Source organism: Ahaetulla prasina, chromosome 4 (genome assembly GCF_028640845.1).
Source record: "Ahaetulla prasina isolate Xishuangbanna chromosome 4, ASM2864084v1, whole genome shotgun sequence".
NCBI classification, from domain to species: domain Eukaryota; kingdom Metazoa; phylum Chordata; class Lepidosauria; order Squamata; family Colubridae; genus Ahaetulla; species Ahaetulla prasina.
The window spans coordinates 96715479-96741280 of record NC_080542.1 but is presented as its reverse complement, the minus strand read 5'-3'; the positions used below and the strand labels follow the sequence as shown (position 1 = coordinate 96741280).

The window sequence follows — 25802 nt, the reverse complement described above, 5'->3', positions numbered from 1 at the left end:
CCAGCTTCCAAATATCTTTACAGCATAACCAGTGGCCAGCCTGAAGCCTTTGGAAACCCCCAAGAACACACTACCAGAATTTAGTAGCAAATAACTTATTTTAAACTAAATAATATATTGCACACATCTTACAAATTTAACATAACAATTTTTACTTTTATTAAAAAATAAATAACTTGAACTCTTATCACAAAAAAAATGAATTAAAATTCTTTCTCTACTTTTAATGCTTACTTGTCACCATGGAACTCTCTCTCACTTCGTAGCACTAGAAAAAAATACACCTTGCCCTCCCCTGCTTTAAAATTGACATAAACTTACAGCTGGTGTTGTCTACAAAGGAAAATATAGAGAACTGTCATTAATAAATGACCAAGTTAATGATGCCAAGTCATTAATAAATGACTAAAGTTAATAATGCCAAGTCATTAGTTAATGACCGAAGTTTAAAGACAGCAAGGAAAACATAATCACAGTCAGCACAACTAAATTTCTTATACAAAACATTGTAGGATCCAGTGACCTGCTTTGGTCACTGGGACCAGAGGTTTAGTTTTCCAAGTTTTCAGACTAGTGTTGGAATCCATCCTCAGGGAATTTCCCTCTACCAAAATGTGTATTTTGGGATATTCTGCATTTATTTACACAAAAATGCTACACATAGAAGAGTCCAAAGTATGCATTTCAGGAAAGAAAAGTTCCTGAGGATGGCTCCAATGTGAGTCTGAAAGCTTGGCAGACTAAACTTCTGGTCCCAGTGACTGACACAGATTGAATCCTGCAACATTATCCTTGGACACGTATCTTTGCCTTCATTTGTAAAACATTACTGGACTTATGGTGCTATATAATGCCTTGCTAAAAAAATCAAGAAAAAAGTTTTTGAAAAAGTTTGAGATCCTTCTTTCTGGGAAGGAAATTACAAAAAAGTGAGAGGTACAAGAGTAAGATTACAACTATTCAATAAAAAGAAGGGTGGAGGTCATAATTCTAGATTGTATTTTCTTTTTCTTCTACCTCATCTGATTTTTTTAACTGTTATTGTATTTTAAAATTCTAAAATCAATCAATAAAATGAGAGCCTCCTTTCTATTGCAAGCAAGAATATAACTGTGATATTTTAAAAGAAGGATTATTCTTGTTTTGTTACATATAACATATGCTGTTCCCTACATGGCATTTCCACTTACATGATATCTATTATAGGAAATAAAACTAATTTATGATTTCCAGCTCTTATTAATTTATACTGCTGTTATTACCTTGCACCCTTCACAAGTAATACAACGATAGTGATATCCAGTCGCCTTGTCACCACAAACAACACATAACTCATCCTTGTCTAAATAACTGGGTATGTACCCTGCAAAGAATTAAGAGAGAAAGAAAGTTTATCAATGCAGAATATAAACTTGAAAGGAATCCTCATTATTTAATGCATGTTAATATAACTTACTACTCTGACATTAATGGTTTCTTAAATGGAGGCAGGAAATACATCAACATTGAACAGTCTGAATCAAGGTATTATAAAATACAAAAAGAAAATTATTTAGGAATCTAAAATTACTAAAGAAAACAATGTTACCAGAATCAACATGTATTTATACAATACACAATTCTGACAGTTGACACCAAAATATCTTAAAGTTGCTAAGGTCGAATAAAACTGGCCTAGAAAAATGAAGAAAAAGCAATAAATATTTGGAACAAATTTTAGACCTAATGCAGATTATGTTTAACATAAATTGACATAGAACTCTAAGCTACTCATGATGCCATTGCCAGTCAAATAGGTAGTTTAGAGATTAGAAAGACTGCACTTCTAAATATCTGGGCCCATTTTCTCCCTTGCTAAATGATTCTTGCTCTTCTTCTTCCACCTAGCCCTGAAACGCTGCAGAGATGTTTTTAATCAGTTTCTCTCTGTAGCTGAGTTATGGAAATAAGACCTGACTGGAAACTGTCGGACTTCATGTACATCCTTTTTTTTTGTAAGTTAAAGTATTACCTGCTAGAATTAGTTTTTGTGATTTAAAAAAAAATGATTGCACCCCAAATTTTTATTTCATTCACTAGAGTTGTCTACTGCCCATCTTGCTTAATTGGTGAGGAACAAGGGAATTTGGCAAGCTGATACAGGAATTTTCATTGGTATCATTGGTATACCAGGAGAAAGCCTTAGAAATGAAAGTAGCTTAATTTTACCAGAATTGGGTCACTAATAAAGGAAAATTAAGTCCTGGTATTAATTGGCTCCAGTTTCCAAGATACAGCTTCAGGTCAATATTGCATCAAAATAATTCAAAATTATGAGGGGGATGTGCAATTTTTTGCTCCATAACTTTTCTGTAAAATGTGATATAGCAATGAGAATGGTGACACGCCAATCATTATAAATGTTTTTATTGATACCAATAACATAACTTTCCATTAATTTATTGGTTTTTCATTTAACATTTTCATGCTTTTTGCATGAAAAACTGACAAGTTCTAACATCTGATTAAATGACAAGGTTCCATCTTTATTCGGTATCTAAACTACACTTCTTGGCTTTTCTCTCATGAACTGCAGTAGGATCATCCCTGGGGAGATTCCAGTAACAACTAGCAAGCAATGGACAGACTCCATTTCCCTTGCTATCTTTTCTCCATTCTTGCGATATCCTGGTGGAATCTCTCCCCATGCTCATCATTCACTGCCCCACAGTTCAAAGGGAAATGTCTAAATGCAAGTGTAAGAAGTGAATTTTCAGTGACATGTTTGCACCAAGTGCTTTATAAGACTTAAGCAAATTTTCCATGTGTTTTTCATAGTCATTTGCCTTCCTGTTCTCAAAGTGAAGATAAATACTGTATATATACTTCCATGTGGTACCATTTTCATTGTTTTACCATATTTTGTCAAGAAGTTACGGGGCATCATGATCCTTAGACACCTCTCTCCCTTGTAGGCAAAAATACTTGCCTGTGTATAAATCTTTATTGTGAAATATCTTGAAAACTTTAGCCAACCAGCACCTTTATCACCTGTTTTCTAATTCATCTAATCAAAATATGTAAAATTAACACATTTCATCTCAGAGGTCGATAATTTTCAAAAATTTATAGACCACTGTATGTAAAGCTTCGTGGCATAAAAAAAATTGGGTGCATCTAATCTTAACAGTGTAAAATAATTTCAATAGGAAATTAGGGAGGAAGGAGTTTTTTTATTTAGATTTAGTGGCCCATGTGGTAAGCTTATGGGACTTTTTGTGCATTACCCTTTTTTATTTAGATTTAGTGGCCCATGTGGTCAGTTTATGGGACTTTTTGTGCATCACCCTTATGTTCAGTGTTTGTGATATTAAAACCGAGGAAGATACACTTTTGCATAGAATATAAACCTAAATATAGCCTTTTTCCTTAACTAGGATATCTTGAATAAAAGAGATTTTGTTTGGATTTACCTCTCTGTGTGCTAGTGGGAACATAAAAAGAGTTCATACACTTATTTCCTGAATCTGAGGTTCTTGGCCCAAAAGTATCAATAAGAGGCACTAGCAGTAGTCACTGCAAAATCTACCACATTTGAACTTTTAAAAATATATCAGCAGAAGCTGATATATTAGTGATATTGTGATATTGATGGATAAAGAGCTCATGCCTCTTTTGTACAATAGAATTTTCAAGTTTATTCTTGCTGCTAATGCTTTAATATTATGTAATATTAATATTACATTTCATTTCTGGAAGCAAAGATATACCAGAGTTCTTTCTGTATGAAAAGAGTATTCTTTTAAAGAAAATTATAGGTGTTCTGTTCAAGCTGTAAAAGGTTGCTTGAGCAAATGGTGAAAGCCCTTGACTAAGGAATCTATTTCCAACTCCTGTGATAAATAATAGGTGTCTAGCTATTCATGAACATGCCAATTGCAGGTCTTGCTCTTAAATCTGTGTTGCATTGTTCTTAAATATATTGAACCAGATTCAAACAAGCCTTATTGACTTGAAGATTCATTTTATAGTAATATGAGATATGAATTAATCTGACTAACAATCAAATTAAATCCTAGCTCAAATTAATTTAGAAATACATATATTCCTAATGTAAGGTAGAATCAATTGCTGCCTAAGGCAGAGAGACAGAACTAGATTAGTTTCTTAGGCAAGTCCACAGCTGCTTTTTGAATCATTTGTCTGCTTTGAAAAATATGGAAGATCATGACGTAAGTGCTAAAGTCAAACATTATTTCCTCTTTCGATACCCTTTTAATGATGGGAATCATTACCCCATTACAAATTTTGTAATGTATTGATAGGCATTCAGTAAAAAATGGCTATTGTGTTAAAAATATGAACAGAAACACAATAAAAACTGGTTCAATTAAATAATCTGCTTATTGATAAACTGTGAGATATTTTGAAGAGAAATAGAGTATGCAATGCTGTGATTAAAATTTTGTAATACACGCAGATGCCTATACAATGTTACAGAAAAAGGAAATTCTTTTTCCTTTTCTAAATGATCTAAATGTATTGGTTTTCATTTCCCTAATATTCAAGCTTTGAATTATGTTAACTAATGTATCCCAACACAAATTTCCTTTCAGCACTATCATATATGTTGCTTTAGAATATAACTTTTTTAAAAATATTTTTTATTAAAGACTTATTTACAAAGTTAAAAAATAAATACAAAAATAAAAGTAAAAAAAGATAAAGAACAACAAAATAAAGTGAAGAAAAAAGTATTTAAAGAAGCAATTTATGATTTTCCTTGCAACAGTTACAAGACATCCTTGATACCTTTTCCCCCTTCACAATTATATAACATAATTCCCCTCTGCTCATATATAAACACAACATATACAGTTAATAAATCCAGAAATCATCAGTTTCTATCTTTTATAACAGTAATTGTTATCCTTTCCCTAATCAAACAAGTTAATTTAACGATTTTTGTTAAGTTATACCATCTTCACCATTCATCCTCAGTTGTGAGTATTTCTGTATTTTTCATTTTTGTTCACGCAATAATCTCGTTGCTGTTACCATATATAAACAATAATCCATGAGTTACTTTAGCATATAATCTTGATTTTTGTCATCTTGATTAATTTTCTGCATTTTAAATGTAGCTATGATTTTACGATGAAAATTCTCAAACAGCTGGAAATATATGATTGAATATAAAACATGTATGTTTCATAATGTTTAGATACTTAAAATTAAGATTGTATCCTACCAATTATATATACCGTTTTTCACAAGCTATGCAACTTTTATAAACACATTTTGGTCAGAATTAGAAACTCAAGAAATTTTCATTTTAGGAATAATCTAAATATGGTTCTTAATTTTTTTAGGTACTAGCCTATAGAAACATAATGGCAAGTACTCAGAGTTACATGAAATGAATATAAAGAGCTTGTAAAGCCAACTGTGAACACCTGCTTTAAATCTTCATTTTGTTTAATGAGCTAATATTAAGGCTTTGCTAGCAGTAAAAAAAATATGCATGTAAAATAAGAAAGAAATCAATTGTGGATCAATAGTGTCACAAATGTTTTATATTACAGCCTTCTGCCTTCAAGAGAGGATTAGCTGATCAAATTTTTTATCAGGGCTTGGTTGAAAGGTCTCATAAAATATTTTTGTAGTTTCTAATACTATTTGATCAACAAATATGTTACACTATCTTTGCTGATCAAGAAAATGAGCCAAAATTGTTTGCAGTCATATGAGTTTCATTCACCGACAGCAACATATTACTGCCAAATATTTGGAAAGCTTTTATATTCAACAGAAAACAGGAAAAAAATTATTGGAGGAAAATATCACAACAAAAATTCCAAGAAATAGCCTCTATTTACTAATATTTAAAGTTTGCTAACATACAGTTAGATGTCTGGACTAGTGTATTAATCTGTATTATAAAATGATAATAATCAAGAATTATTTAATTTTATAGCCATGTAATAGTTTGCAAATTGTATATGGATAGTAATCTTGTGAAGTTATATTTGCAAAATATCATGCAGTTTTGCTTAACTGTATTACTAATATTTACCAACAAAACAAGTGTGTTGATTATATAGTTTCTAACCAAAGACGGAGAAGGAGAGAAAAAGAGGAACAAAATAAAAAGTATATATCTTTTACTTATTAAGATTCAAAAAGGAGAAAAATACAAACACATAGAAATAATAGAAGGAACTAGAAACGAAAAAGAAGGTACAGAGATTAGGTTATTTTCACCTTTTTAAAAATCCTACTTTTTAAATATACATTAAACTTTTTAAATATTTACATATTGGTGAATTTTTCAGTTTTGGAACATTTTAAATATGATGAATAATTTAAATCTAATTTTTACCATTTAGTAACTTTTAAAAAAACTCTAGACTTTTAGACCAATATGTTTTTTTTTAAACTACTGAATAACTTTGTCTACTACAAGTAATAATTTAAGAACAGTAAATGCTGCTAGGTATATCTCAAGCTGAGCAACAGAATTTTTTTTTAATATTGTGGCATTCTATTTTAAATAGATGACATTCATCTATATAATTGTTTTTTTTAAAATAGCAATTTTGATATTTGCTCAGATTTTAATTATATGAATAGCTGTAAAATAATAATCAAACAGTAGACTATTTATTCAGATATTTAGATGGTTTGAACAAATTCAACTAGCTTGCAGTGTAAGAAACATAGCTGCTGACTGTCAAGAAAAGTAACATTTAACATTGTAAAAATAATAAGAGAATTAGTATATGAAATAAAATGTATTATAGAGGAAATAATATTTTATATACATGCAGCTAAATGTTTCTCACAGATGTTGAACAGCTTGATTGCTGTGAAACATAATGCAATGTAATCTGAAATAAAGGCATCCTTCAATATTGTATAGAAATTAGTTATTTAGAATGATTCTCTTATATTACCTATTAACTGCACTACCAGACCAACTGTTTGATGAATTGGATGAGAAAATAAAGTTCCACTTTGTTTTTCTAACAGTTTTTTTCCTGAACTCTTTTATATTGTAAATTTTATATTATAAAATCCAGTGATTAGCATTTTATGCAAATTAATAGTATGGCAATTTTTGCACAGATAATGAGAACTAAAGATGTTAAGTAGATAGTGGTCACTTAAGAGAGAAGACACAGAAGACCATACATTTCACAAACTACAAATGAATTGCCTGTTAAGAAGAAACTTCAATTCATTCAAACCACATACAAATGAATAGCATGGTAGGCTGGCAGTTTGAAAATATTGTATATATATATAAAAAGCTTCCTGATATTAATGTAAAAATACCTGCATGTCATTATAATTTATTATGCTTCAAAATAAATCTATCGCAAAAATCACCTAGCAACATCTGTTGCTACTGCTTCCAATTCTAAACAGGCAGTCTTCACCCCTAAACATGTAACTCAGAAAAGTATGCTTTTTCTTCTGTGAAGAATTAGATGCAGATAGATGTTCTTGATCTCTTTCTCCCACTCACCCCTCTGTCTTTCTCTCTCTCATTAAAAAATGACAAAATTTTCCCCTACCTTTTTTCTGAGAGAAGGCTGGTGACTGCACTTGAGAAAAAGTAGGCTTTTCTTCAGTGAAATATTCAGTTTGGTTGTATTGATGCAGGGCCATGTCCATGTCAGAATACTCGCTCTTAAAAACGTTTCCAGGGTAACTACAGGTATAAGGCTGATTCACCGCCCAGGCCTGTTCCATATATATGTTATTATTGTGCAGGACCTGAGCATCACAACTGCTGTAACTCTGACTATCTTCGATATAAGTGCAATAATCCGAAGGCTGCATGTAGCAGTTGCTGTTGGCAGCTGAGTGAGCTTCATAAATTTCTTGCACGCAATAGTTCATTTTGTTATCCTCTCTCAGCCTATACTCTACATATGCGTGCACACATTCACATGCATATACACTCGAAGTGCATATGCATGGAACAAGAAAGTAGCGAACAGATGCACGGCACTGAGAAAGGGAACAGTAAAACTGTATGCTTAACTTTAGAGCAGCCAATGACTGGCTAATACCCTCTTTATATTAGAGATGGATGGAGAACTGCCCTATGAGTCCCATATATTAGAAAGCAGATTTATGACAGTCAAATGTCTTAATCTGTGACTGCATGCTAATTCCTAGAGAAGATACTGCTTGCTCTTGGCCCTCAGGCAAAGAAACAATGTCCAGACCACCCCATTTTTTGGGGGTGAATGATTACTTTATAAAACCAGTTCCATTGCCTTTCACTAAGACTATAAAATTATTGCTAAGGGAAGAGTTTAACTATTCCTCTAGCACTATCAGTTTAAGTGTGAGCAACAGAAAGAACACTTAAGCAATCCTAAAGACGATATGCTGAAAATCCAAAAATCAATAATCCTGCTTTTCAGCATTAATTGAAAAATCCTAAAGGGCAATACTGATGACACTAGCAGTAAGTCTGTGTTTTAAACAAAACTTTAGTGTCTAAATCTGTCATCTACTTTACTGTATTGATTTTGATTGGCAGAATTATCTGAGTGGACCTTTCCTGTCTTACACATACTTAGGTCAAACTCCCTGCTGCTTGGTAATTTAACACATTTGCAAGAAAGCAGATTTCTCAGACTTCACTGACTTTAATAGATGTGTTATTGAATTCAACAGGTGGGAAATTACAAAACAGGCCTCCTTAATCAGCAAGCAGAATACTGCTTACAAATTAAAGTTAAGCTTAATTGGTTTTCCAGTTGTATTTCATTAAATTGCTTTCTTCCCAGTGTGAGCTGTTTCTGCATCTGTTTCATTCACATGTGCCTTGATAATAATTATTTAATAATTAGATAAACTCTTCTCAACTTTAAAAATGTTTTATATTTATGTTACACTTTCATATAACAAATATTCAAAATAAAGCCTAGCAGGCCCACTCACTTAACAATAAATTTTATTTATTGGTTTTATTAATTTATTTATTTGCTGGTCATCTTGTTTCAAACAACTCTGGGCAGTAAATCCCTTTGAATGATAAAGACTATTTTTTGGTATACGGGCTCTGTATTGCATAAATAAGTTTAGGTAGTATAACTCTTTGAGGGGGATGGGCTGTTTAGAAATATGAAATATAAACAACTAAACAATTACTGGCCAATAATAAATATTAATTTTCATTTATTTTTTAATGTTTCAATATGCTACATATATAATCACTAATTTGGAAACTAGCCCAGTTAAAAGTCACTAGTATCTTCAAAAGGAGTAATTAACAAGCACAAAAGAATGACAGCATATTGAACAGGAACATTGAAATAGGATTGTTCTGCATATTTAAAAAAACTATTGCTTATAAAAGAAATATCTCATTTTTTGTTTTCCCCAATACAATAAGTGGTATTATTCAACAAGATCTACTTTGCAAGTTATAAAAACATAAAACTATAAAATGCTGAAAGTGAATCAGCAGCACGTATTCAATGATGGTTGGGTATTTGTGAATAATACATAGATTAGATAAGGAAAATTTTTCAGGCACTTCACTTGACAAGCAAAGTTTAATTAATTCCATTAATTAATGGAAGGTTAAAGTTACTTCGTAATGATATATTGTTAAATATCCTTATGATACCTTAGGGATCTAATCGGGTTTTATTTCAACTAGATTGTGTAACACATTTATATATAATTAGCAGGCAGAAAATTATGAACTGAAAATATTTCCAAACTTGTTATTCAATTCAAATTAAATTTTATTTTCTGCTTTAGTGCAACACAAATATTTTTCCGTAATCTAGAGAAAATATAATAAACTAATATTATATCATAGTAGATCATATATTCAAGCTACATTTTACAGTATATAGTATAGCTACATTTTATAGTATATCATATATTCAAGCTACATTTTTCAATCTAACCTGGGTTAGGATAGAGGATAGCCCATTCCCACATATACACACATAAGATATTGTTAACTAATTCTCCTTTCTCTGGCTGGGCAGGAGTTCATTTTTCTAAGCAGTTACTGGAGTTGACATATCCCTTTCTTATTACATTTTTTAGAAAGAAACTCAAAGGTATTTAATTATCTTTTAATTATTTCATCATATTTTAAATATATAATATGTATTTTAATTGCTTTAAAAGTTACTATTTAGTAACATTTCAGAATTTGTTTTTGTTGCATTTTGCTTTTTAAATTATATTGCTAACTATCCTGATGTTAGGAACTAGTGAAAATACAAATATTCCATATAGGTAAATAAATACAACTAATAAACTTCAATATAAATTTATTTCCAAGGAAAACAAACTCAACTGAATGGCCATCTGGCAGTAGCAATGCACAGATTGTGAGCAAAGAAAATCTATGGATAGTATAAAAATGGGACACTTATAGCAATAATGAATTATAGCATTGCTTGGTACTGCCTGAAAGAAAATCAATGTTGTTTAGAAATAAAACATTTTGAGAAACTTCCAGTGAAATAGGTTTTGTCATTCTATAAGATTTTTAAAAAGTAAGAACTGGAAACTGAAATTAATTGCACTATTTTATATTAGCATTTATCGCTCCATTGCACTATCCATTTTATACTAATTCTATATACTGTCTCTATATAATAACCATTCGTAATATAATAAAATACTTTTATTTTACTGGAATACTTTATTCTTAACAAAATGATATAAAATATGAACTGCATGAAAATAATTAGCCCCTTTGCTTGTTGAAATAAAACATTACAGCAAAAGAAAATGAAAGTTGAATTATATTATTTTTATCAAATTACAAAGTGAAAATTTTACATTACTTTAAAAAACAAGAGTTAATGGTTTTAGTTCAGCAATTTATGTGAATATGTCGTTATTTGAAAGGAAATCAATAGCTAAAATATACTTCTTCAATTTGAGCTATGTTCTCTGATTTTGTAATTTCTTGACCATTAATAATAAAAAAAACCTATTTAAACAATTACTACCGTATATATTCCATTTTTTTTCAGGAAGGAGCAATAAGATTATAGAAGGAAATACATTTTAAATAAACTACTCATTTAAAATATCAACTTTAAAAATAAGTGATTTTTTAAAATTATGATTATATTTAGCACCACAGAACAGTTATAAAAATATACAAGACTAAATTGCCATTATTAAATTAACATGACTTAAAGTCAATGTCATGATAAACTATCTGAACTTATTTTAAAATGTGGCCCTTAACCTAAATGGCAGCATTACAAATATTTTGAACTATTTATGGGCTAATCTACTAGATTTTGCAGGAGAGTGATATGACAATGAAGAGGATTTTTACAAAGGGATGGGATGGGGATTGAAGAAACACAGGAATCCAGGTGTGTCTCTTTACACTAATGGATCTCAGTTCTGGCCCGAGATGTACAGTATCACCAATTATTTTTTTGTAAGGCTGTGAAATAAAAAAAAGTGCAAAGAAAGTAAAAAAAAAATATCCACAGAATTTGCCGACTACTTATTTCTGACTGCTTTGATCTATAGGAGATAATTCATTGGTTTCAAAAGCGATGAGTTAAGATCTTATTTATAGCATACAATACTACAGTAAGATCGTGTTGGTTGTGATTCAATATATATATTGTGATTCAATATATAAGTATGGTGGATTATTATTGTCATTAATTGCAATTGTAATTCCAAGAATTCAAGTTAACATAGACCCTTTTTCTTTCTCACAAAAACTCTGTGCAACAGAGTATAGTGAGAAACAGCAATTATCCATAATTAACAGTGAGCACAATGGCAAAATAGATTTGAAACAGGATTCTGATTCACAGCTTGGACTTTGTTTCTTTTGTTTGATATCTATTCTCAAAAAACAGATGACAACTTTTACATATTGGGCTGTTTCTAACCACTATAATAAATAATTTCAGGTTTAAATTCCAATATTAATTCTTTCATACTTCAAACTTTCTAAGTTCTTCTATATGTCAAGAAAGATAATTTACTTAATTGAATGGGAAAAATGGATTGATTATCTACAAAACAGATATCAGATTAAGAAATATCAGATTGCCTTTGAATAATTAGAAAGTTATTTTATGTAATAGGGAGGGGGTTGGGAGATGAAAAGCTGTGGATGTGGTTATTTGGATTGGAAGGGAAAATTTTATTCTATGTTTGGTTTATGTATAACAATACCTTGTGATTGACCCGGGAAGCCGGGGGGGGGAGGGAGGGAGGGGGGAAGGGGGTTTTTGGGGAGGGAGGGGGAAAAAAGGGGGAAAAATGTTTTTGTTTTTTAAAACTCTTTCAATAAAAAAAAAAAAGATAATTTACTGAAACATGGGTCTCGCTCCTCCACAAAAACAACAGTTATAGAAACAGGTTTTCACTGTCAAAATATTCACAGCCAGCAAACTATCTGTTACCTACCTATATAAGTATTTTTGTTTTGAATTTGGTATTGGTTATTTTGAGCTTGTTCAATGGCCAAAATTGTTACAGTTCTTTTTCTCAGGCCCAAATTTGAGCAAGATCATCCCTGGGGACAATACTGACTGTATTAAATTTAGTATTGTTGCAAAAATCCCTTCCTTATCTCCCTAATGAAAAATAGGAAACAACTACCTCAACATTAGTAATATGACAGTTAATGAAGAATGCTGGCTCTATCAAGCCTCTGCTTCAGCTACGAGAATTATGTAGAAAGCATACAGTCCAGATGTCAAAGAATGGATTTCTACACAATTAAAGCACAATTAATTGTGCAGAAATCTATCCTTTGACATCTGGACTGTATGTTTTCTACACAGTTCTCTTAAGCCAAATCAGAGGCTTTTTAGAGCCAGGATTCTGATTAACTGTCATTCCATATTTGGGAATGCAATTAAGTATCATATCTACATACAGCCAATATCAGACTGACCCATCTGCTAATATGCTACATTTAGTTAAATGCAAGTTTGACTAAAATCCAAGGAAATAGCATTTTTGGACTTGGCTCAGTCTAGATGGTCACAGTTTCCCAGCCGAAACTGATTAAGTCTGTTCATACGTTACAAAATCAAAAAGTTTTCATCATTTCATCAAACCAAGCCCCAAAACACTAGAAAATTCCTGGAAGCCTGGCACAAAATAGCCATTTATAAACAGACAGACATAAGCAACATCTACAGACTATACAAAAGTGACAATCAACAAGCCAATAAGAAAACAAAAAGACCAAAACACTTTCCCATTAGCCATAAACATCCAGATGAGTTTAGATTAATACAAAGACTGACATCAGACTAACAATAAAGAAGTAAATAATACCCAAATCAAGGATTTGCCAAAGAAGCTAATATTAAATGGACATTGGTCCTACCTGAATGTCCTTTCTCAGTTGGCGGGACCAGCAGCCAGGCATGGGAGTGACTTGGTCTGTATCCAATGGGATCGAGTCTGCTAGTTGAAAAGCACCTCCTCTTCCTGGTGCTTCCCAGCTTTCTGACGAGGATGATGTGGCAGACTGACGCACTGAGCTGCAAAACAAGAACTTACAAAAACAGGTTATGCCCCCCGCCCCGACTACCGACGACAATAGATCCCTTCTAATCCTAAAAGAGACCGGACCGGGCGACTTAGGGCGGGGCTGGCTGCTGGTCCCACCAACTGAGAAAGGACATTCAGGTACGACCAATGTCCATTCTCCAGCAGGGCGGGACCAGCAGCCAGGCATGGGACATACCAAACTTAAGTCCTATCGGGAGAGACCCGCCCGGGTAGGGCTCGCACTCCCCATCAGGACCTTTTGAAGGACACTGCGGCCAAAGGCCGCATCTGCTGACGCATAAACATCGAGCTTATAATGACGAATAAAGGGGTTAGGAGAAGTCCAAGTGGCGGCTCTGCAGATCTCCTCCAAGGGAGCCTGAGTGGCCCAAGCGACCGAGGTGGCCACACTTCTCGTAGAGTGGGCCGTAATGTGGTTTGGGATAGGTAACCCCTGAGTCTGGTAGGCCTTGGCAATACAGGCTCTAAGCCATCTACCTATAGTAGAGGAGGACACCTTGAGACCGATGGTAGTCGGTTGAAAGGACACAAAGAGAGCCTCCGTCCTCCTGAGAGAGGCGGTTCGTTTAAGATAGATTCGGAGGCTCTCCTGACATCGAGAGTATGCCAAGACCGCTCCAGTCGGTGTACCGGGTCTGGAGAAAAATTGGGAAGGATCAGTTCCTGTGATCTATGGTACAGGGAGTTAACCTTCGGAAGGAAGGTGGGATCTAAACGGAGGACAACCCTGTCCAAGTGAAACAAGCAGAGATCTGCCCTGGATGAAAGGGCGGCCAACTCTGAGATTCTCCTAGCTGAAGTGATGGCGACCAAGAAGGCCACCTTGTATGATAAAAATTGTAAGCCACATTCCCTCGAAGGTTCGAAGGGGCTCCTGGTGAGGGAGAGCAGAACCTTTGTGAGGTCCCACGAAGGGTATCTGTGGATGACTGGACGGGAAAGGTTGGTAGCATTGGTAGCACCTTTCAGAAATTGGCGAATGAGGGGACGGTGAGCTAAAGAATGCCTGGAACCGCAAGATAAAATAGAGGAGAGAGCAGCTACCTGTCGGCGAAGGGTGTTAGCTGCCAGTCCTTGTTCCAAACCATGTTGCAGGAACTTCAATATGGTGACCGTGGTGGCGATAGCTGGATCTTTGTCCTTATCAGAACATCACTTGCAGAAAGTGCGCCAGGTAGATCCATAGATGCGAGTGGTAGAACTCCGACGAGCTGCCTGGATGGTGTTGATGACGTTAGTAGGAAGGTGTCTTTTCCTCAGGAGGCGCCGCTCAAGCGCCAGACGGTCAGCTGGAACCACTGAGGGTCTGGGTGGACCAACTGTCCCTGGCTGAGCAACAACCTGGCCTGAGGAAGCCTCCACGGAGGCGCTATGAAGAGAGCCACCAGGTCCGCAAACCACGGGCGGCGAGGCCAGTGGGGTGCTAGTAGGAGAAGTTCCGCCTGTTCCTGCAGCATCTTCCTAATAACTCTGGGAATTATCGGGATGGGAGGAAAGGCGTATAGCAGCCTGGGAGGCCAAGGGCTGTGTAGAGCGTCTATGGCCTCCGCCCCTGGGACCGGGTACCTGGTGAAGAACCGGTCTAGTTGATGATTGTCTTGAGAGGTGAATAAGTCCACTATCGGGGTCCCGAAGCGGCGTGTGATCTCGAAGAACAAGTCCGGATTCAGCTGCCACTCCCCGTGGTTGACTGAGACTCTGCTGAGCCAGTCGGCTTGTATATTCGCCACTCCTGATATGTGAGAGGCCCGGATGGACCTCAGATGAGCCTCCACCCAAAGCCCCAATTGCAGAGCCTCCCGCATCAGGGGCTGTGAATGGATTCCCCCTAGACAGTTCACATGGGCCTTGGCGGCCACATTGTCCGTCAAAACCAGAATGTCCTGATTGAGCACTAGATCTTGAAATGATATGAGGGCTAGATGGATGGCCCGTAGCTCTAACCAGTTTATATTGTGGGTGAGGTCCTCTGGGGACCACTGACCCTGAGTCATGTTTGATCCCAGATGGGCGCCCCAGCCGTGAAGACTGGCATCTATTGTCAATATTAAGTGGTGAGGTTCCCTGAACTCTCTGCCCTTTGACAGGGCTGGGGAGATCCCCCACTGCAGGGATTCCCTGACCTGTTGAAGAATTTTTACCCGTAATGATGATGTAGTCTTGTGGGCTTTTTGATACGGGAGGAGGAACCACTGCAGAGCCCTGCAGTGGAGGCGTGCCCAAGGGATGATGCCGATGCAGGAGACCATCTTCCCCAAGAGTTGGGAAAGAACCCTTAAGGGGATTGGATGTCCTCTCCTCACCTCTAGGGCCAGATCTCGTAGGCTGGAGAGGCGTTCCTGCGACAGGTAAACTCGGCCCTCGACCGTATCTATGATGGCCCCTAGATGCTGGATTCGAGTTGTTGGCTGCAGGTGGCTTTTGGCTCTGTTGATCGAGAATCCGTGGGCCTCTAGGACCTGAATTGTTGTGGACAAGTCTGTCGTTGCCAGGGTCTCTGTCCGGGATTGGATAAGAAGATCGTCCAGATAGGACTGGATCCTTATGGGAATTGCACGGAGAAGAGCCATAAGGGAAGCCATTAGTTCTGAGAAGACCCTGGGGGCCGAGGAGAGTCCGAACGGAAGGGCACAATATTGGAAATGTAGACCTCCGTGGCAGAAGCGGAGGAATCGTCTGTGAGCCGGAAGAATAGGGACGTGTAAGTATGCTTCTGTCAGGTCCACTGACGTGAGGAAGTCTCCCTCCCTGATGCTCTCCAAGATGGACTGGAGTGACTGCATCTTGAACCGCCTATAGACTATGTGGCGGTTCAGAGCCTTCAGGTCGAGGACTTGGGACTATGAACAGTTGGGAATAAAAACCCTGACCGTGCTGGTCTCGTGGCACCGGTTGGATGGCCTGAATTGAGAGAAGATGTTTTATGGCCGATGCCACGAGAAACCGTTTCGTCGGGTCGCGAGATAATGGGCACCTGACGAAGTGACTCGGAGGGGTGGAGAGGAATTCCAGGGAGAGACCCGACCTGATCATCTCCCTGACCCAAGAGTCCATGGTGGACTCCTTCCATTGGCTGGTGAAGAGCGGCAGTCTGCCCCCTATGGGAGGAACGGACAAGCAGTCAGCATGAGCGCCTGAAAGGGCAGCCCCTCCCGCCCCGAAAGGACCGTTTGGAGGAACCTCTCTGTCCCTGACTTCCCTGTCTACCCTGTCTGGGGGAGAAGGATCTTTGGGGTCTGGAAGAACTAAAGCTGGTATCCGCCGTTCTGAAGGGACGAAAATAAGGAGCAGGCCTATTGTCCGAGCAACGGGACATGCTAGGGAGAATTTTGCGTTTGTCCTTGGTCTCTATAAGCAAGGGATCCAAGGCTGCTCCAAATAATGAATTTCTTGAATACGGGGCCGATGCCAACCGCCATTTGTTTTTAGCGTCCGCCTGCCAGCGCCTAAGCCAAAGCAGGCGGCGTGATGAAACTGTGGCACCAATTGATTTTGCTGTGAACCTCAAAGCGTTTAGAGTGGCATCGGCCGAGTATTCCAGGGTGGCTACTATTTTGTTTAGGTCCTGGTGGGACCGGATGTCAGAGGTGGGAAGACGTTCCTGTAATTGTTTTAGCCACAGGAGGGCTGCTCGATTAAAGAAAAAGGCCGAGGAGGCCGCTCTCACAGCCCAGGCAGCCGCCTGATGGGATTTAACAAGAGACTGTTCTGCTCGCTTGTCCTCCGGGCGGAGGGTTTCTTCCGGGGGTCCCGTTATGACAGATGGACCCGCTAAGGTTACCACAGGGGAGTCTACTGTAGGGACCTGTAACAATTTGAGGAAGGTAGGGTCCAAATTATATAAGCGGCGATCTAGGGCATTGGGATTTGGGCCTGCTATGGGGGTGGCCCACTGTTTGTCGACCACTTCCACAAATAGTTTGGGGGCAGGCACCTCCTCTGTCTCGACTACTGGAACGAAAAATAAGTCTAAAGGAGGATCTGTTGTCTCAGAAGTGTTGCCAGGATTGGGACGAGTCACACCTAGCCTGGTGGTGACTTTGGCCTTGTGCAATAAAGAGCAAAACAATTGTGGATTAAAAAGTCCCACAAAGGATGGTTGGTCAGGGACCAAATCCTCGTCCTCAGAGAGGTCTTGTTCCCTGAAGTCACCTTCATCTGCTAGTGAAAGGTGAGTGGGTGACTGCTCCTGGAAATCATCAGCCCTATTAGGGATATGGTCCTGCACTAACTCCTGGCTTGTTTGGGATGCTGCATATTCAGAGACCCATGATTGGGTCCTAGTTTGCTTAGAGGCTGCAATGCCACGTTGGACGGCAGCAGCTATCATGTCTGCCATCTCCACTGGATATTGGGGAGAAGGTCTAGCCTGCTGTTGGCCCACTGATACACTGGGAGCAGGGGTAGGTGTGGCAGCATCTGCTGTTGGGGCCTGCAATAGAGGAGCCTCAGAGTCAGCCTCCCTCTCAGACCCCTGGAGGGGTCGAAATAAATCAGCAGCAGGCTGTGGCAGGGATGATGTAACAGAACCATCAGGAGACAAAGAGGCCAATGGAGCCACCGCAGCTTGAGGTGAGGACTGAGCTGTTGTGGTCTGATGGGTTAGGCCTAGTGTGTTTGGAATTTTCCTAGTAGAATCCTTCATAGCCTTTTCAATTGCCCGATCCATTGCCTTCTGGTGTTGTAAGGCCTTCTTTTCAGAAGCTTTGGAAACCTTCCTATGTTTGGCTACTGTGGGTTGCAAGGCATCTGCGCTTGCAGGGGTGAGATGGCCCGAAGTACTAGGCCCTGGCTGTGGATCAGCCTGCAGAGCAGGCTGTTTTCTTTTATCAGACCGGACAGGTGGTACGGCGGCCATCTTGGAAGGCTGCAACCGTTGGTTAGGCCTCTAACTGCATGTGGCCAAGGCCTGCGTGTGTGGGGTAGGCCTCTAGAGGCACTGGCAAGGCCCTTTCCAACGAGAAACCTAGTACAAGTAAAAGAATGGCAATGAGAGAAGAATTTACCTAAGGTTTCTCCCTTTAGATTCTTAAGGAAAAGGGAATGTAGGGCAATATTGCACACGGCCAGCAGGGGCTGGAGGTGACTAAGGAAAGGTATTGCTCACAGTATCCTTGGAGGAATTCCAAATTCCAAGGCGATCGGGGCAAGCCCGGGAGCGCCCGCAAATCCCAGCTTCCAACAGTCCAGCCACCCAACAAAGTTAAGATCAGGCTAAGGTGATCGAGGAGAGCCCGGGAAAGCCCACGAGGATATTGGCAGGGTCTTGTTAGCCTGCTCAGCAATACCGTGGTGAGGCCAGGGCGATCGGGAAGAACCCGGGAGTGCCCGAAGATCTGCTTGAAGGAGAGCCGCCACGCGGCCTTTTTGCGTAATTCGGCAGCCGCCGAATACGCCAGCAACGGGGAGGATTCAATTCTTCCTCTTCGCCTCCCCGGCTGTCTGCGGATCCGTTCTGGCCAGCGGCAATGTTAGGCTGTCCCCAGCGGTATTAGGCTGAATCGCCCTTCTCGCTGGGGGGGGGGGAGCGCTCAACCAAGCCTGGGAGCCTCTACCCCGATAACAGCAGCCACGGAGAGAGCGTTTAAACTAACTATGGTTTTCACTAAAAACTGAAATGGGAGCAGCTCAGAAGGGCGTCTGTCCCAATCAGATCGCGTCTGAAAGCTGGGAAGCACCAGGAAGAGGAGGTGCTTTTCAACTAGCAGACTCAATCCCATTGGATACAGACCGAGTCACTCCCATGCCTGGCTGCTGGTCCCGCCCTGCTGGAGAACAGGTCAACCAAAAAATCTCCAATATTACTGCCACCAACACTGATAGGGCAAGCCACTAGAATATAAACTGATAGCAAACCACACTCCTTACAAGTATTGTTGATGTTACCTAGTTTGGTTAATGAAAATTTGCAAAAAAAATCAACCAAGCTCAGAGAGCACCAAGGACTTTTCAAGCAGATCTGAGTTTGCAGTATTGTATGGATTCTGATATAGTCATATTTCTCTATGAGGTAGTGTTATCCCTTCAAGATATTTTAAATAAGAAGTACCAACCATGAATATTAACACTACCTATTTTGTAAGGTTACAGTAACAGAACTTTCCTGCAAGTCTGAAAAGAGTCATCTCTTCCTTTACTTTTTACCTTTCAGAAGACCAGGAAGAATCCCTTTTGAGACACTTCCCTTGCCAATTGGTGGCTACATTGGTTCCTGGACCATAAATTGTCAAGCTCAGCATATACCAAATAGAGAAGATATATATTTATCTAGTGATAAATGTATCTGAAAATAAATCTAATATTTATCTAATGATCATCTATCTGAAGCTGCCAACCTGATTAATGATGATTACGGGACCGTCTGCTGCCACCGATTGCCTCCCACCGACCCGTGCGCTCTCACTCCTCAGGGTGCCATCAGCCAGGCAGTGCCGGCTGGCGACGCCCAGAGGAAGGGCCTTTTCTGTGGGGGCTCCCACCCTCTGGAACGAACGTCCCCCAGGACTTCGCCAACTTCCTGACCTTCGAACCTTTCGCCACAAGCTTAAGACACATCTATTTATCTGCGCAGGACTGGACTAGAATTTCAAATTTTAAATTTGGTTTTAACGGGGTTTTATTATCTTATTGTAGTTTTAATATTCGGCCTTATTTAATAAGTTTTTTAAATTGGTGTTTTATTTTGTATTTATATGTATTTTTATTAGGCTGTAAACCACCCTGAGCCCCTTGGGAGATAGGGTGGTATAAAAATGCGATTAAATAAAATAAATAAATAAAATAAATTTGCAATAATCAGTCAGATCAATAACCTGTAGCTTTCTAAGTCTTCTTGTGGCTGTCAGAAGAGGAAGGAAAGTTCACAGTTCAGGCACTGTAAAGGGAACCTATATCTATATATAGATATACACACAATCATATAATCTGTACTTGCATTTATGTACATACAGCCAGGGGAATGGACAGATAGGAGGCAGCTTAGTTTGCAGCAGACATATGGTATGATAAATGACTTAGAAGGGACCCTCCCTAGTCCTTTGGGCTCTAAAGGCAATTGGGGGGGAAATGTACTTGCAAGTTTCTGTTAAGATAATCTTGCAATAAAATAGAATTAACTCATCTGTCAGGACTATCTCACAAGACTTACAGCAATCTTGAAATCTGTTACTCTTTTCCAAAAAGAGGGAGAAGATCTCTCTAGAAATTTTAGGAATGGTTTCCAATCCCAAGAAAGTCCTCTTATCCAGCCAATTTCTTGGCTGGAGCCCTTTTCTCTGTCTTGCAAAGTCTTTTCCACATACCATTATAATATATCATCTCCTTTTCTCTAGTATTCATGTCACAATGTCCATAGATTCAGGGCCATTCCCCACCCAGTAATAGGGCTTCTATATGAATCAAATAAAAAGGAACAGGGAGCAAAAGGAACAAAGAGAATTTTTTTTAATGAAATACTATTCAGAGCAGTGATGAGATAATAGACACTTTTGTGAACATAATGTCTATCTGTAAAATGGTCTTCATTCAAGATACGTAACTGAACAGTGCTCAAGTAAATGTCCTATGAAGAGACTTTTTTTCTAGATCCTTTTTTTAAGGGAACTGTTCAATCCTGCATTTTAAACTTCTAATGTATTTAGAACCAGAATATATCCTAACTTCATTAGCTGGGACATATAATGCAGAATGCTCTTCCTTGAATGCTTGTGATAAAAAAAAATAAGTCAAGCACAATTCTTTCTGTACCATGTTGATTGTCTCAGTGTTATAAACAGTTTCTCTCTCCCCTTTGCAAAGATCAGAAAGTTTCCTCAGGCATAGAAAAAAGATAGAAGTAGCATTCCCTAAAACCTGAGAGGGTCTTTCTCCAGGCTAGAATTAATTGCTCCCAACATATTTAAGTGGTTTTTTTTAATTACAATTTTAATTCCACAATAGCAGTAATGATCATGAATTTATATTTTTCAGATTTACTTTCTTCTTTTCATGAAATGTCATCAGTATAACATACAGTATATTTATTCTGACCAACTTTGTTCTGTTATGAATTAGCTCTTTCAAAATTGTATAATACTTTTGCTTGACAAAAACTGAAAGTAATTATTTTCAGATCTGGAAAAATGTAACAGCAGATATTTCAACAACAATAACAAAAACTAAAGTTGTCTTGTTAAAAAGTATTGCAACCATTAAAATGGATATTTTGTTTCGTGATTCCAATAACTATTGAAAATGAAGTATTAAAAGATGAGCATTAAACAAGTAACAAATTATATGTGGTCCAATAAAATCAAAATTTAAAATCAAAATTAATTTGATTTTATGGGACACAAATGGTTGACAGGATGGTTGACAGTTTGCAACTTCAAATTGTTGATATTACCATGTTTAAATGGAATTATCAAAAAATTGTGACTCATTAAGTCCTGAACATTTTTGTTAAGGGAACAAGACATCCAGATAGTCTACATAAATAAACTAGAATGTTACAAATATAAATAAATAATTTTAGAAGATATGATGTACTAATAAATATATGAAAAATGGGATACAGGAAAAGAATTAGTCCAGATTTATCTTCATTTTCTTATTTATTTTGGAATGTATACATTCCAAATTTAGTTATAGAATTCAGACACATAAATAGAAATGCAAAAGAGAAATTTCAATGAAAAAAAGAACATTACATTCATGATAAATATTATGCTTACAGAAAATTTGCTAAGATGTACTATCATAGGTCTATTGCTCCAATTCTGATCACTAAAACAAATAGTTCATTTTCTTCAAGTTGTTACGTAAGATCAGGTACAATCATGATGTATTAATCCATATGTAAGGATCATCAGCTCCACATCATAGCATATATGTCACAATATAAAAGTCAATAAAATATGATTCATACCACAGTAAAATAGTTTTTTAAAGTTGAATTTATTTTCAACCATAGCATTTTTACTAAATGTTACTAAACTGTATATTACAACAAAATATACTGATTTAGCCATGAACATATAACTCTTTTATAGAAGAATGGTTAACTATAAAAATCATAAACTAAATTTATATAAATTTTTAACTCTTTTTTTTTAATTTTCTATGCTTTTTTTACTCAATGCATTTTCCATATATATCTGTGTACCAGTTTTATTAAACTAAAACCTAAGTATTCAGATGATCAAAAGGGCCACTATCCTAAGAATTATTATTCAAAGTTATTTGACTGCTAAAAAGAGTTAAGTAATTCCTTTGTATAATCACAAATTAGCTTGATCCCTATTTCTTCTAAGTAATTTTCTGAACTAAGAATACACATTTTATCAAGTTACATCATGAATCTGCACTCAAAAAGTATATAGGCAGAAACATTATTTACATTAAATACAGTATGTACATTTAATAAAATACCTTTTCTTCCAATTAAAAATTCAATGCAGTTGCCAATTTTAGAGAAATTTTAAGGACTGAGTCTAAGACTGGAATGCATATTATCCTAAGAACTCTGCTTATATTTCCCTGTAGCATGCTTTATGTAGGACCACTGTAAATACAAGGACAATATGACATAAAGCTCCTTTTGCTTGCTTGCAAAGTATCTATTGTATGGTTTTAATGCATAGAAGTTGTGGCAAGCAAGAACATTTGTCCGCATTCTTGAATAAACATCTGAGCTTCAGATTCAACAACAGTATATTTGCTGTGGAACAGTTTATGCAAATCTATTTATTCACCGCCATAAAATATATAGTCTGATCATTTCAATCGTCTGTCAAAGGTGGATGCCAATTAACTATTTTTCACTTTTCATCTGTGTTAAACATAATGAGCATACTGTAACAGACTTTTTTTGTCCATGCTCGTCTTTCTTTTCTCTTTCTTAGAATGCAAAAATGCTTGCCAATTAAAAGCAATTTTATACATCTAAATTATTGCAGTACAAAAAAATAAAGTTTTAAAAGCATACAAATCAAGACTGAAAACTTTAAGGCATAAAGGATAATATAAATACCATGTAATTTATATATACATTAATCTACATGTATGAGCTTTCCACTAAACGTTTAGTACATTAAAGATACATTAAAAGTTACTAAACATTTTTCTTGATAAAAATAAAGGTATTTCTTGACTTAAAACCACAATTGAGCCCAGAATTTATATTGCTAAGAGAAAAATTTGTTAAGTCAGTATTGTCCATTTTATGACTTTTCTTGCCACATTTATTAAGTGAATCCTTGCAGTTGTTAAATTAGTAAAGCGGTTGTTAAGTGAATCTGGCTTCCTTATTGACTTTGCTTGTCAAAAGATCGCAAAATATGGTCACTTGATCCTGGGACCCTGCAACCATCATAAATATGAACTACTTATCAAGCATCTGAATGTAAATCACATGAGGATGCTGCAATGATCAAATGTGTGAAAAATGATCATAAGTCAATTTTTTCAATGTCATTGTAACTTTGTATAGTCACTAAATAAACTGTTGTAAGTGAAGGACTACTTGTATTATATTTAACAAGATTATGCAACATAATTAAATATAATAAATATGTAAGGCATCTTTGAATATTAATATTCTAAATATTAAAGCAACTTAAAAGTAGTATACATTATCCAGCAAACACACATGATTCAAAAGCCTGCTGGATATTTTTGTTCTTTTTTTCTCCAGTTAAGTGCTAATTATCAATAGTTAACAAGCCAGATTAAAAAATAAAATAATGACCCAGAATATAAACAGCCTATGCCATGTGTAGTTTTCTCGGTTATTTCATATAAATGGGAATCTACATAAATTATATTTGGGTTAATACAACCTCATGCAATCACGGACATAACTATGTACATTGGGTCGGTAAGTGTTCTCCTGTAGTTCACAAAGCAAGAAATGCAATTTCTTCTTATGGAAGAAGCTAACTTTATTAACTTTTCAATACTGACTTAAAGGCACTGCTAGAGATATAGTGAACTGAAGATGGATCCATAAAAAGAGAGTGTGATAACTATAGTAGAATGAAAAACAATGAGTAAACAAGCTCTTTGTAATTCCTCTTAGACAAAAAGAGAATTGAAAGTTGCTTAAACAATTGCCCCTCATGAGAAGACCACAAGACAGAGGTTTCTGGCTGGTTTAGAGGATGAGGGGAAAAAGCATCTTACTCAAACAAAAGTCGGGGGCCTTCAAAAGGAAATATATTATTTCCTTTTCTTTTGAAAATTGCTTGTTAACTGCTTTTCAGCTATTAGGACCTCCAGATCAACAGGTTTTAGTTTCCTTCAAGAAACTACTTCAATCTTCAAACTACTGCATTTACTTCAATCTTTAGCAGATCCAGAAAATTATGTCTGTCTCTATTATCAGACTATGTTTAAAAGTAGTAACGGAAATGAAATTTTACCATAACAAGACTAAGACTGGTACGAAAATGGATTTAAAAACCCAAGCTTACAAGAATATATTGTAACAAGTTTACAAGAATAGGATGGATAAAGATGTTACACTGGACATACAAAAAACCCATTGTGGTAACCTTAATTTTTGCTGATATGTTGCAGGATTGAAATGTCATGGCTCTAAGGATTTGTAAGATATGAAATATGGGAAGACTGATATATGTTAAGAGAAGAAGATAATACTAAAATTGTTTATACTTGTGTTGAAGTAATTATTTATATCTTTTTTTCTTTATTATATCCTTATTTTTCTATTTTTTATTTCATGAGCTTTCTCCCCCTTTGTATTATTTTTTATTGTTGCAGTTATAATTTTTCATAAAATTATTATCAAGACTAACTCAAAAGCACCAAAATAAATAAACAAATAAACAAACAAACAAACTACTATTTAAATTTAATTTAAATCTGAGATGCAGATGGTTGCCACTATGCTGTTCAGAACAGTTGTAAAGATTTGGCTCTTCATCTAGGTCTTTGGCAAGAAGATCCCTTGCTTCATTCTATAATTTATTGTGCCTGCCATCTTTTAACTTTTATTGATTTTATTGTAATTTTGTTAATTATTATGAGCTGCCAGAGTTGTTGAGAGACAGGCAACAAACATGTTTAATAAATTGTAATTATTTTCACTTTCCATGAATCTAAAATGGCCAGCATAATTCCCAGCACTCAATCTGTTTGTTATCGTTGATAAATGTCAAGTGTAAGCTACTTGAATATTTTGAAATAAATATGGATACATATTATTTATAGGTACTTTGTCTGCTGTGCACTTACATCATTTTAATGCGATTTTC

General features: G+C 36.5%; 1 protein-coding gene across 7 annotated transcripts in view; it reads right to left on the bottom strand.

Moving 5' to 3' along the window:
* Positions 1 to 25802, bottom strand: part of THRB (thyroid hormone receptor beta) — a 254122-nt gene that overhangs the window by 27064 nt on the left and 201256 nt on the right. For 6 of the 7 annotated variants that reach the window (XM_058179790.1, XM_058179785.1, XM_058179787.1 and 3 more), the window contains one exon: positions 1263 to 1363. In XM_058179790.1, the coding sequence (XP_058035773.1) occupies positions 1263 to 1363 (101 nt within the window). Of the gene's footprint in view, positions 1 to 1262; positions 1364 to 7559; positions 7888 to 25802 lie in introns of those variants that run through there. The other variant, XM_058179784.1, reaches the window with a different exon arrangement.